This window comes from Branchiostoma lanceolatum, chromosome 7 (assembly GCF_035083965.1).
Source record: "Branchiostoma lanceolatum isolate klBraLanc5 chromosome 7, klBraLanc5.hap2, whole genome shotgun sequence".
Taxonomy (NCBI): domain Eukaryota; kingdom Metazoa; phylum Chordata; class Leptocardii; order Amphioxiformes; family Branchiostomatidae; genus Branchiostoma; species Branchiostoma lanceolatum.
In genome coordinates this window covers 3,211,515-3,224,607 of record NC_089728.1, presented here as the reverse complement: position 1 = coordinate 3,224,607, position 13,093 = coordinate 3,211,515, and the positions used below count along the sequence as shown (strand labels likewise).

Sequence of the window (13,093 nt, the reverse complement as noted above, 5' to 3'; positions counted from 1 at the left end):
AAAATCACTTATTCCCTGTGCAGCTTGGGGTCTGAAAAGTACTACATATCTTGCTATCTTTTGATACAAATCTCCAGGCAGATCTTGCAGCTAGCCAAAAGCAGCGCTGTCTCCAGGACCCATCCTAGGACGGAAATTTGCTTCTTGGGACGAAAAAGAATTCAACCCTTTCCGTCCCAAAAATATCAATTTCATGGAATAAAACTGATGAAAATGTATTTTTTGACCTGAAAATGACAGATTCAACAATGAATATAAAAAAAATCAGCTCCCAAACAATGAGTGGGTGGGACGGAAAAAAAATTAAAGCTGAAGACGGCCCTGGCCAAAAGTAAAGGAATATATTTCGCAAGATAATGCAGCTCAGTTGCGTAAGTCTATAGCTTGAACCTTGGGAAGCTTAGCTACTTTAAGTTCAGCTTGCGTGCGCACATAATTTGATTAAAATCGTGGCATTGGGGAACACACACGGATAATCAGCGGTGTGCCCTTGTCGCGTGGTGAGCCGATCCCAAATTTGGAGGAATCTGTGAATAGAAGCACTGATTGGTTGTGACCCCTGACCTGTGCCTGCTCACCCCGACAGGCTATTAGCATACCTTTCCCCGGCGTGATTAGTCAAGAAAAGTAAGCAACAAAACACGTTCAGTGAGTGTGAGCAAAAGTAAGGCAGCTCAACAGGAAGGCAGAGGCCGTGAGAAAGGGCCCCGTGGACGTCAGTGGACTGCCTTTCTCTTCAAGGCAGTCAGATCAAAATCTGGCCCGGCATGTTTCTAGCAGCCGACGCTGGGACTGCCTCTAGCGATTGGACAATGCCGTGTGGTTACAAAGTAAGCTTTCAATAGCGAACTCATTTATGGAGAAAATTACAGACGGGCTAGCCACGGTCGGCTCTCGGAACGTAGGTAGCATCCCGGTAATTTGCCTCCAACGGCAGACGGGTGGCCGTCAGTTGGGACAATAACAAATGGGCAGGTGAGGGGAGTTTTATAGCTTGCCCAGGTAATGACAAGTCCTGATAAGAACTGGGTCACGTATTGTTGTCCTGGATGTTTTAACGTGCCGACATTGAGAGTAATGGGCTGTCTGGACAGGGGGAAAGGCAGGCAGAGAGGGAAAATTCCACAAATGTTCAGTAGGTGCCTGGTTGTCTCGCTACTTTGCTATGTAGGTTACAGTGCGGAACATTCAACTCTTGGCTCTTGTGAATATCCTGACTTAACGACTTAAAAACTTCTCCTTTTTCTTCCCTTTTTTTCCACACTGATTTGATGTTGCCTGGATATTCTCACCTTCTTTTACAACTGTAATTTGCCACTTTTTTTAGTTGCTGAAGGTTTCTTAATGGCTAAAATACATACTGAAACCCAGACTGGTGACATGAAACATGACTTGCCACCCTTTGCCCTCACTTATAAAGTGGCTTGTCCCTCATTTCCATAACAATGCCCGGCTTTGTGGGGGCAGAACACAGACAACAATGACAGAAGTTCTCATTAGCGGTCATTACTTAATTGAAATGTCAAGCTCTTAAGGCGTCAAAGGTGGCCGTGTACAGAGGCAGTTCTTTGCAAGAAGACGTTTTTTGTTTCCAGACGTCCTTGACTGAAATGCCGGCTGCAAAGGTGAGACAAGCTAACTTTGCGGACCTGTCGGGGACTGATTTTTATCTGTACGCAGGTAATTTATTTTGACTCCCATTGTTTTGCAGAGCCAGTATGAACCTGTTCTTCAAGTCCTGCGTCTGCGTTGATCACTGACAGAAGGAGTACAATATGGCATCCGACTTCAACGACATTGTCAGGCAAGGCTACGTTCGCATGAGAAGCAGAAAACTCGGGGTGAGTAGGGTCACCATTCATCATGCTATTTTCTCGTTTTGCAAAGATGTGAATCGCTGGCTCGGGCACGATCCCCTAGGCTTTGCTTTAGGCTACGCGGAAATCTCTCCCCTCACCTCATTGAAGATGTCTATCAAAATTATGAGAACAAAAGCAAAATTTCCTGATGGCTCCGTGTAGTGAAACGCTTGTGGGTTTTATAGTCTGGATAAGTTTTAACTTAAAACAAGAAAGGAGCCCTCTAGATGCCTGTGCCTTTCATTTTGTTGTAGTTTTGAAGATGCAATATTAACAAGAATCGACTAATAGTAATACAAGTGCTATGATCTATACTGGCCTTTATCGAGTTTTCCAAGTGGATTTGCATTGAGCTTTTGCCAACAAGGATTGCGAAAAGATGGGCAAAATAAAATAGAACTGTTCATATCATTAGCGACATGTTTATGATAATAGTGCACTACTTGCAATTGCCTGACTTATTTAATGTTTAAAGCTAAACAAACAAAACAGGTGGAGCTGAGAGTCATTGACTGTAACAAACTCAGTGTCAGATTGAGGGCCCAGACAATTCAATGTGTTATCTGATATTCAAGATCTGTACTATTTTCTGACCTTCCTGTCTGAACATGTCCAGAAAGCGTGACAAAAACGCAGGCAAGTATGAAGATTTATAGACCCATGCTCAAAGAAAAATTTGCTCAAGGCAAAAGCATAGGTTGGGATTTGTGCCCTGGGGCACAGGTTGTAAATCTTTCGGAGGACCTGCTTACACTAGTTACACTATTCCCTTTCAGGGCTCGAAATTCTTTTTTGGAAATAGGTGCACTGGTGCATCCAACCCAAAATATTAGGTGCACAGAAAAAAATCTGGATGCACCATATAAAACAAAGTTGAATGTCAGCAAAACGTAAGTTTGATGCTACTGCCTCTCTTAAGAACTTCAATCTCTAATTCTATCCAGATTTTCAATTTTCAACCAAGCAATACATCATATAAAGTACAACAAAAGAATGTAGTGCTTTTTCCGATACTTACATTTCGAGAATATTCTGTAGGTGTACATAAGAACCGTTACCCTATAGAATACAAAAATATCTAGGTGCAGCAGTGCACCCACAGCCAAAAATTAGGTGCACAGCGCCAATTTTGGGTGCACACAGGTGCATATGAAGCCACCATTTCGAGCCCTGCCTTTACTGTACTGAACAAATGTCTTATTCGTTACTGAGCAGAGCTGGTCTGTATTAAGATTTATGGACCAGTAAACCTACAGATCAGGAATGGGATCACAAGTGTGACGTATATATTAGATCTCTCTTGACTGGCCATACTTTTGTAAACGACATTTGACAGTTATGACCACTTTATACTGTTATGTATAACAACTGCAGCCCTTCAGACTTTATATAAACATCAATTCTTCAAATCAGAGTATGTTATGCTGTATGATGACGATGCACTACACATCACCAGTTTGATGTGCACAGCGGTGGGTTAGATCGCGAAATATTGTAGTTCGCGTCAGCAGCAGTTTAAATCACCATAGATCAGCGGTCAAACGGTCAGTCCAACACGGACGCCGGCCGCTGACCGATGAGGCAACAGTGACCTTCACTTTTACCCCACCCTGGCCTATCGATTAAATCTCGCGGCTCGCGTGTGGGTGGCTGTGAAAGGTCAAAGGTTAACAACAAATGAAATCGCTAGACAGGCCCCAGTTGCAGAAGCAGATCAAAGACCATCAGAGGTTCATATGTCATACAGAATTCTGATCAAACTTTATGTACATCGATTAGATGTCTACATCTGTTTTGTATTTTTTCCATTCAGTATTGAAATGATAACTTTTTGATGAAAAAAATTCAACGTGGCCATAAGAATTAATCTTCCGTATCTCAAAATGGCTAATGTGATGTTGGGGGTGAAATATTTGTCTGGCTTCGCTAATCACATTCCTATAGAGTTTTGCGGCGGGGTCAATGTCAACTTAATGCACTTTCAAAATATTTTTGGTTCCTTTATCAGTGCTAAATTGATAGGGAATGGAAATGGTCTGTTGGCTGCACCTGGGAGTTATGGTAACCTCCTGATCCGCTGTGACGTTATCTCCAGAGAACACATGTGACCCAGCCAGGGATGCTACTGTCTCTCAAACGCCTGTAGTCATCAGAAAATAACCTGGGAGCCAAAAAATATTTTTGCATGCTTTGTAACATTAATCCAGTGGCAGAATATGAGCTTAGTTTTGTGTATTTTGACAGGTGTTTTCTAATTTTTCCATTCCGTTATATGTTTCATATTTTCAAATATCATTCCACATATTTTGATTAATTCATACCATGATACCATGGTTGTGTACAGACATTATGCACAGAGAAAATGTAAAAGATATACATGTATTGTTATCAGAATGCTGAGAATTGCAAAAGCTTAGATGGATTTCATCAGCCAATAATGAACTCTCCCAAGGGAGGCTTCATCACTGTCAGATTTGGGACAGCGAGTGACAGACTTTAATTTTTTTCATTATCTGCATCAGTTGTTTTAGCAGGTGGATTGATAGAGTAAAGGTTAGTGAAATGTTACAGCAGGATAATTAGAGCGTGTTAAATCGAAGTGGCCCAGGATATTCGGGATGGAATTTGCAGAATCCAGCGTGTTGATACGCTATAAACCATGACCATGTTTGTTATTAAATGTTACAGAGTGAAATAATCAAACCTTTCACTCATAATTACTAGTACTTACTGTAAATGTGGAAATTTTGCATTGGTTTAAATGTTCATGGTGTCCACAGTAACCTCTTCACCAGAAACTAAAAATCACTGCGAAAATATATCAATAGTTTATTCAGGAATTGACACATACAGAAATTAAAACAGCATTGCAGCCGATGTTACCTTTTTTAAAGTAAACCGCCTGAATTACGCAGTCTTAAAATTAAAAGTACAAAAGAGCACACTCAAACAATCAGAAAATATATACAAAAGACCAAATGTACAACCGACATTAGCATATATAACAGATTACACCTTACAAATTGGTGTTTAGTAGTTGGAATAGCACTACGTTTGTACAAGGAGGTATATTTAACCTCCTTGGTTTGTATCTGTCTTCTGCCCGCCTAGCTACCCCCTTATGTCAACCGCTAACTAAAAACCATGGCGAACACTCCATTTTCTCCCTAACGCGAAATCAAGTCCCTGCGAACTTAAAGGTATTTCATCATCTTCATCAGGTCGTGACATGTAAGGCATTTACAGTATACTAAATAATTGTATATTGACTTGAATTGAATTTTTTTACCATCAGATTTACCAGAAATGCTGGATCATCTTCAAGAGAGCCTCCAGCAAAGGACCCCGTCGGTTTGAGAAGTTCCTGGACGAAAAGGCAGCTCAGATTCGGGCCTATCACAAAGTGACTGTCTTGGAGAGCGTACGGAATGTCTCCCGTCTGCCCAAGGACACCAAGAAGCACGCCGTGTCCATCATGTTTGTGGACAACTCGACGAAACAGTTCGCCTGTGAATCAGGTGAGTTTGGAAAGAAATTTCTTGGTCAATGCTTTTCCTTATGCTCGAGTGGTGGTGATCATGTGAGAAATGTTTGCACCATGGTTGAGTTATACACACAATAATCTTTCCTCCTTGTGAAATTAAACAATGGCATGCTGTCCATCATGTTTGTGGACAACTCGACGAAACAGTTCGCCTGTGAATCAGGTGAGTTTGGGAAGAAATTTCTTGGTCAATGCTTTTCAGGCTTATGCTTGAGTGGTGGTGTCGTGAAGTACACATTAGACAGTGCAAGATGTTTAGCTGTAATAACAGGAAGATCCACTGGTGGTCCTATTATCTCCTATACAGAGACACGTGCATAAACTCTAACAGTGGTGATCACGTGATAAATGTTTGCACCACAGTTGAGGAATACACACGATAATCCTTCCTCCTTGCAAAATTTAACAATGGCATGCTGTCTGAAGACTACAGTTTAGACTGGCACCAGATAGATCCAAAGCTGACCTTGCATAAAGGTTCTCTGGATCTAGAATTGGGATGTTGAAAGAATTTAATCCACTTTAACAGTGTCATACCCATTTTTAGCACATTCTTTATTCATCGGGTACATGTGTGTTGTCAAAATATCGCAACCTTGAAGTCCCTCTGTCAACATCTCTCCTGCGGTGCTCAAGGAGTTGATGCAGGTCGGGTCTGACCGTCTAAATTCTTTGTCTAATAACTTGATCTACTGTCTGCTGTGATAGCTTGTAGCTACAGGCCATTAGATGGGCTGCAAGTCTCACCGTCTGGTGGTCAGTGCAGTACCCAAGTATTAGCCTTTACCAGGCTCCGCCGGATGGCTGGAAAAATAGTAGAAATTGGCCGTGATAGAGTGAATAGTGTGCCAAGGGAGTTAGCTACGGAGGGAGTACATTCTGCCATCGACGGAGCCTGTCGGGACACGGCATCTATAAAGGGTATCAAATTAATCCCCCGATTATCTGTACAAAGGAACTAACTCAACGCTGAAGATCATTTAGGTCGTAAATCGCTCAGCGCGCAGTGTGGCGCGGCCGGGCCTGTGTGTAGGCAAGCCAGCTGTGTGTGGGACAAAGGTCACACGCGGGTGGCAGCAGAACGCACCAAAAATTATATTCTGTATCAAGATGCTTGCATTCTCGGTATTTCCTCGCTAAAATATAATAGAAACATTTTCATTTGTTGAACAAATGGTCTTAAGTCGATTTTTTTCTGCAACGAAATCTAATATGTTTATTGTTTACGAGATATTTACGTTACTGTGCGGTTAATCTGCAGCGAACAAGCGGGGAAATACGGTAGACATTTTTTCCTTGTTGAATTCAGCCAAACTGCGCATTTTAGAGGTTTATGGTGGCAACAAACGGTTCGGGCTGGTTGAGGCAGGACGGTGTGGCCTGAAAACAAAATGTTTTACCGGCCGATGCCTCCGTCAGAAGTCTGACGAATACAGAAATCTCCACGACGGCATCGGGCCGAGCCGGGCCGCCGGGCTCTGCCGCAAACTCGTAGCCAAATATTCCTGGGTTCATTATACCCACGCGGCGTACACGCGTACGATCGACTACCATCGCAGTACAAAAACTGTCACAGATAACTACATCAGAGGACAAAAAATATCGCTTAAACTACGATGTAGGGCACTGTTCTGGACCGTTATGACTTCAAACTTTCGTGATCTCTGACACTTCCTGTCCACATGTTCGCTGGTGGGCTGCTCCTGTCCGGGCCGTCACGGGCGAGTCGGAAAGCAATAAAAGGATTATTTAGCTACTTCGCACCTATTAGATAGCGATTAGTGGACATCAAACGAGATGCCGTGTCCCGACAGGCTCCGTCGATGGCAGAATGTACTCCCTCCGTAGCTAACTCCCTTGGCACACTATTCACTCTATCACGGCCAATTTCTACTATTTTTCCAGCCATCCGGCGGAGCCTGGTAGAGGCTACCCAAGTATGGTAAACAAGATAAGAGATATCCTTGTGGCGTATCAGGGCACTTCATTACGCACAGTTTCAGTCAGCTTTCTTCTACGTTTCCTCACCAATGAGTCATATCTTTTAAACGTATTCTGGACAGCATCTTCTTACGACAGAGATAACCCTGTCTCCTAGGTTTAACATGACCTTCCATTAAAACTATTAAGACTTGCCCTTCATGTAGGTACTTAAGGAACATGTTTTTAAAACTGGGAGATAAATGGCAATCGGGTTGACTCTGGGGAGGTGACGGAATAAGCCCTATCTTCCCACATTAGGCCTGGCTTTCATGCTGGGTGACAGGTTACCAAGAGGCAGCTTGTATCTTGTCAATCAATGCATATCCCCGTAGGCTTTTAGTGCCCCAGTGATGCTCCTGATCGGCAAACATGAAAACTTGCATTATAGACACGAAAGCAAATCTTTAGCGCAACTTGTGTGTAAGTGGGAGGATGAAGAGGAAACCTAGCCTGAGTGTCATCCTAGTTAGTTCCAGGCTTCCCATTGTTGGTAAAGGGAAAGTCTAGAATTAATTACATGTAGGATGACACTCAGGCTAGAGGAAACCTTCAATACACACAGAATATTATGTCATTTCAGAAAAAAAAGGTTATTTAACTTATTTTAAATGTCCTGTTCATAACTCATATTCTCGCCAATATCTACTTGGAAAAATACTAGTAAGGCCACATCAATTTAGTTGTTTTAAAAAAATCTAGATTCACACTCTTAATTCTTTTTTATTTGGAACACAAATAATAATCCATGAACCAAGAAATGAAGTTGCTGCGACCTAACACGGAAGACCTATAGTGTATCCCATCACTATACATATAATAGGTAAAAGGTGACCTATAATAGGTACAGCAAATTCATGACACTGAGAAATATGTCTCCTTTGTATGACTACTGTACTACAGAACGTGATAAGCCTCCTTTTTCCATCCTTACCCCGAAATAAAACCACCGCAAAAGTAAATGAATATACAGTAGCAACACAATCCCCTGAGTCAACCTGTGCATCTGCACCTGTTCGGCTGTGATTTACTCTCATGAATGCTAATGTGACTCGTCTAAGAAGGTTCTCACTGCAAAACAAATACGCGTCTTATACCAGGTTACTCTAGGACAGCTGACAATCAAGTATTTATCGGGTTACGTAATGCGAATGTGACTGGAATTTCTGATAGGTTATTCTTTCTTGGAATCCAGACAACTTAAGATGCATTCCTCTTATCAATGGCGTGTGCAGTCTGCATCCTCTAGTTTGAGTGAGCCATTTCCTGGCTAACACCTCATCACTCAAATTCTTTCGAAAGTCAAGTTTACTGGCTTTCATCAGCGCATAGTGTAGACTATTTACAGTGTCGTCACCGCACCGGTGGCAAGTTCAGTCCAACCTTCATTTCTAGTGCACTCGACTTGTGTGTAACATGAGACAACAGGATAAGGCTATTGTACATGATATTTTTGCAGGTCAGTTGCTTAGTCTCTACCAGACTAACCGCGCCGGCTATAGGGAGAACATTTGCTTGGGGACTTTGGTCATGGAGGGTAACATTCGCTATCTCCGTAGCTGACTCCCTTGATACAATTGACTCTATTTTGGCCAATTTCTACTATTTTCCCATCGACCCACAGAGGCTGGTAGAGCCTAGCAGTCGCTGCCCTTGCACATACATCATTGATACAAGAAACTGAGAATGTAGAGGCCACTTATTCCTCTCAGCTGTTGAAGCTGTTCCCAGAATAACTGTGAAGGTGAAGCAGGCCCCCGGGGACGGAGTCAGGAACTTCCCCAAAGTGTTGGACAGTTTCCCAGGCCTTCATGTTTATTAAACCAGATGGACCGCATCTGAGGCTGGACCTGAGATGCGATCCTTCTGAACATGAAATTACCATTACCACTTGTCAGCATGACTCAAGAGGCTGCTAATACAGTGGATCCAGCTGTGAAAGTTTTGCACTTATACAGAACCAACTGTAGAGGGCCCTGTAGAGGCAAGAGCCGACTTTATCTAACACCCTAAAACTTGTGACTGTAGCTTGTCCAGATCTGGCATGAGACATGAAAATCGGATGTTCCACTGCAGTTCCAAGGATGACCGCCAGGGGGCTAAAATTCTAATCATTTCTTGGATAGGATATAAGACTGCATACCAAAGCTGCATACTGTACCAAATTTCACGACAATCTAGCCTCTGAGCTTCTTGAGTTATGCTGCTAAACCATACAAGCATACATACAGATGCTAAACCATACAGACATATAACCTTCTTGGCGACGGTAATAAGTCCACTTGTGTATTGAGTATTGTAACACTTTGCCTTCCCCAATTGCGTAGTTCAACAAGCTCATATCAGCAAAAGCTTAAAGATTTGAAATATGCTTATAACAACTTCTGTCTATCATGTTGCAAAAGGAATACACTGAACAAGCCACAGTATGTAAATACACTGTGTGACACTTCCTCTCTCCAGTATTTGCAACCCACCCTTGAGTTGTTACTGGATAATCCCCTGTAGTTACATGTGGTGCCTAGTAACTAGGCAGGATGAAGAAGACCAGAACAACTGGGGTGGTAATCCCTAAAGGAGGATTCTAAGTCCCATTACCAATTGTCCTCCGAATCTCTGGCTCCTCTTTATCTGTGGAATTGTTGGAGGAATGCTAGTAGGGTGTGGGAGGGGGGCTGGCATGCTGGGTTGGTTTTGGCTTGGCGGTTTACCCATCACCCAAACATGAGCCACAACAAACTCTGGTTCTGCTGAAACTGTATCCCGGACACTTCAGGAGTCCCCTCCCAGCAGGCGGAATCCCAGCAGGATTTGGAGACAGGGAATGTTTGTTTTAGGACTTGTGCCCTGATTTCACGCCCTCTGCCCCTCCTCTCCCAAGTGGCCTCAGGGGAGGTAGAGGTGGGCCTGAGCTGGGCTAGACTTTAATTGGTTCCAGCGGTGAAATCTGATCCCTACTGTTGCCCATAGTGTGTTTTCTGGGCTGCCCTACAGGCCACCTATGACTGGTTCTCATTATGTCCTTCTGCATCCCTGGGGGTGCCAGAGAAGACTTTCAGTCCTCACTAATATTCAGCAATTACAAAAATCTGCCAAACATTCCATCATTGTCCCTGGAATCTGGCTTGTCTGACCCTGTTTGACACGGAATGGTACAAAGAGGATCTTTCCCAGACCCTCCCTGTCTCCTTTGTGTTGTGGGGAGGGTTTAGTTAGGTCATGTTCCAGATGACCTTGTGGCCGAGATGCCCACTGTCTCCAGTCCTAATTTCCTGTATCTTCTTATCATCTCTCAGGCATCAGCCAGAGTCTATTCCTCAGTCTATAAAATGGCCATCACCTCACACCTCTCTATTGTTGTAGTAATGTGGCACATCCTAATATTGTTTATACAGAGACTGTAGGGTATCTTGTTAACCACATAAAATGATTTAATGATGATCTATAGCCATATGCAGGGAGAATAGCTTTTGGAAAATGTAGGCTTTCAGTTTGCATCTGTGAGGAGACTTCTGATGTGACTAATGATGTTTAGCTGCTTACTACCAGTCAAAAGCTGTACCACTTGACTCGAGGAAACACATAAATGCACAGAAAACACACAACAAAGCAAGAGTTCATACATAGTTTGAAAGAGAGTATTAAAGACATCCATTGAAAAAACTGCTCCTCCTGAATTGAAAAACAAACAAAATGCAATATAAAGAGGGACAAGAACAAGCTGGAGTCATACATCTGGTGGAGATTATTGCCATGTAAAGAAAGTCGTTTCGATCTGACAGTCATGATCATGTCATTTCTGACACCTTGGTTGTGTTGTGATATGCTTAAATGCCAGTAAAAACTGGCATGGATAGTTGAGGACTTCTCTCTGATTTCAACATCTTTTACTGGCGTAAATAAATATCCTTGTATAGAACACAAAGGTTTAGGACACTTTTTTATAGTGCATAGATGTTCTTTCGCAAAATCAATATTCCACACCACACAGCCTGGCCCAATTATACCCTAGGAAGTGTTCTTTATCCTGTGACCTCTGACTTGACAAAAATTGAATCATTTGTCACCTTCATGTGGAAACAGACATTTCATTCCACCGGCGGGGCAGGTCAACACCATGCGAAATGATCTAGGAAATAAAAACATCGTAAATATAAAGTGGACCTCGGCTAGTTGCCGATAGGCTTTGGCGTGAGGGTGTAAAACCTGGGTTTAATTAGAGTCATTCCCTTCATTTGGCAACCTGCACCATTTCCTGCATCATTAGGTTTACAGGGCACATGACGAAGTTGTGGGTATTACCTGTGCTCCAAGCAGAGGTTATGGTCAGGGGGGGGGGGACATTTGCTTGCTGGGACGGAAAAAAATTCAACCCCTTCCATCCCAAAAATATCAATTTCATGATATAATACTTATGAAAATGTATTTTTTAAAGCTTAAAATGACAAATTCAACAATGAAAATTTAAAAATCGGCTCCCAAGCTATGAGTGGGAGGGAATGATATTTAAAGCTGGAGACAGCCCTAGTCTGAAGGGAGGCAGACTCAAAAAATTGCAGCCACTACTAGTTGAACGTAAGCTCTGCTTTGCTCAAAAATTGTGGCCGCTACTATACTATCCCCCTAACATTACCTCAGCTTGGAGAATAGGTATCTTACCTGCAAGATAGTTATAGTGTGGCTGATGGTTACGGGCTGGCTGCAAAAAGTGTATTATTTAGCCCCCCAAAAAGGCCGGTTAGAGCCTGCTATGGAGGCTATTGAGTTTTACTGTCCCTGGTATGACACAGCTTGGCAACAGCTGACCCCAACTGGCTCGTGCATGGCAGTAATCTTGTTAGATATAGCAGGCAGGTTATCCCTTTAACCATGCATGATGTCCTCTACGGAGATTTGTACAGAAATGAGAGCAAACTCCCCATGATGGGACCTACAGTCATGATGGCCATTGTCTGCAGAGTCCATGGCTTTTCTCTGGTAGATTCAAATTAAGATTATGTCACAGAAGTCAAATGATGTTCTCTAGATCTCCAGCAGCCAATATTCGGAGGGAGTTCTACTTAAATACAGTGACATTTCTTGACATTCAATAAAAAAGAAACTAGGAAGAAAGCGTAGAAGTCATAAAACATCCGCTTGTGTCTGGACTTCTAGACTTCTATCATGTGGTGGTAAATCTGTTCCATAGCCTTTGATTCGTTTTGAGAAAATGGATTTTCAAAGACGTAGCCTGATAGAAAGCCTTCACTGACAAAGGTTAACTGTCTGTGGTAGCCGTAAGCTGTCCAAGTACCCTAATCCTCCTTGGGTGCGATCACCGCGAGGCATTTGAAGTTATTTCCTTTGGAAAAGCTGCTTTCGCAAAGTGCACACAGAAACTTTGTAGTACTGATTCCAAAACAAATTAAAAGTCTGCCCAGCGTGCTGATCCAAGTTCCTGGAAAGAGCCGAAGCCCTGACTGGGCGGCCGGTCAGCTGTTGTCTGACAAAATATCATGAGACTTTCCATCTTTTCAGATGAAAGCCATTGATTCAATTTGTGTTTGGAGGCAGACCGACGTCCCTTATCAAAATTGTTTGGTAAAGGCTACGGTGAGGGGTATTAAGGGAGGATTTTGGAGAATGTGAGGATGCTAATTCTAGACCAGCTTTTCCCCAGTGGTAGACATCCAATTTTACGTGACATTTGGAGGCACCCTAATCTGATTCC

At 42.8% G+C, this 13,093-nt stretch overlaps 1 protein-coding gene across 9 annotated transcripts in view; it reads left to right on the top strand.

The window, feature by feature from the left end:
- The window catches only part of LOC136438575 (docking protein 5-like), a 53,142-nt gene that overhangs the window by 10,520 nt on the left and 29,529 nt on the right, over positions 1 to 13,093 (top strand). For 5 of the 9 annotated variants that reach the window (XM_066433436.1, XM_066433430.1, XM_066433434.1 and 2 more), the window contains exons 2-3: positions 1,712 to 1,841; positions 5,155 to 5,377. In XM_066433436.1, the coding sequence (XP_066289533.1) occupies positions 1,776 to 1,841; positions 5,155 to 5,377 (289 nt within the window). In that variant the 5' untranslated portion in view covers positions 1,712 to 1,775. Of the gene's footprint in view, positions 1 to 630; positions 831 to 867; positions 976 to 1,496; positions 1,626 to 1,711; positions 1,842 to 5,154; positions 5,378 to 5,520; positions 5,567 to 13,093 lie in introns of those variants that run through there. The other 4 variants (XM_066433432.1, XM_066433433.1, XM_066433435.1 and 1 more) reach the window with 4 other exon arrangements.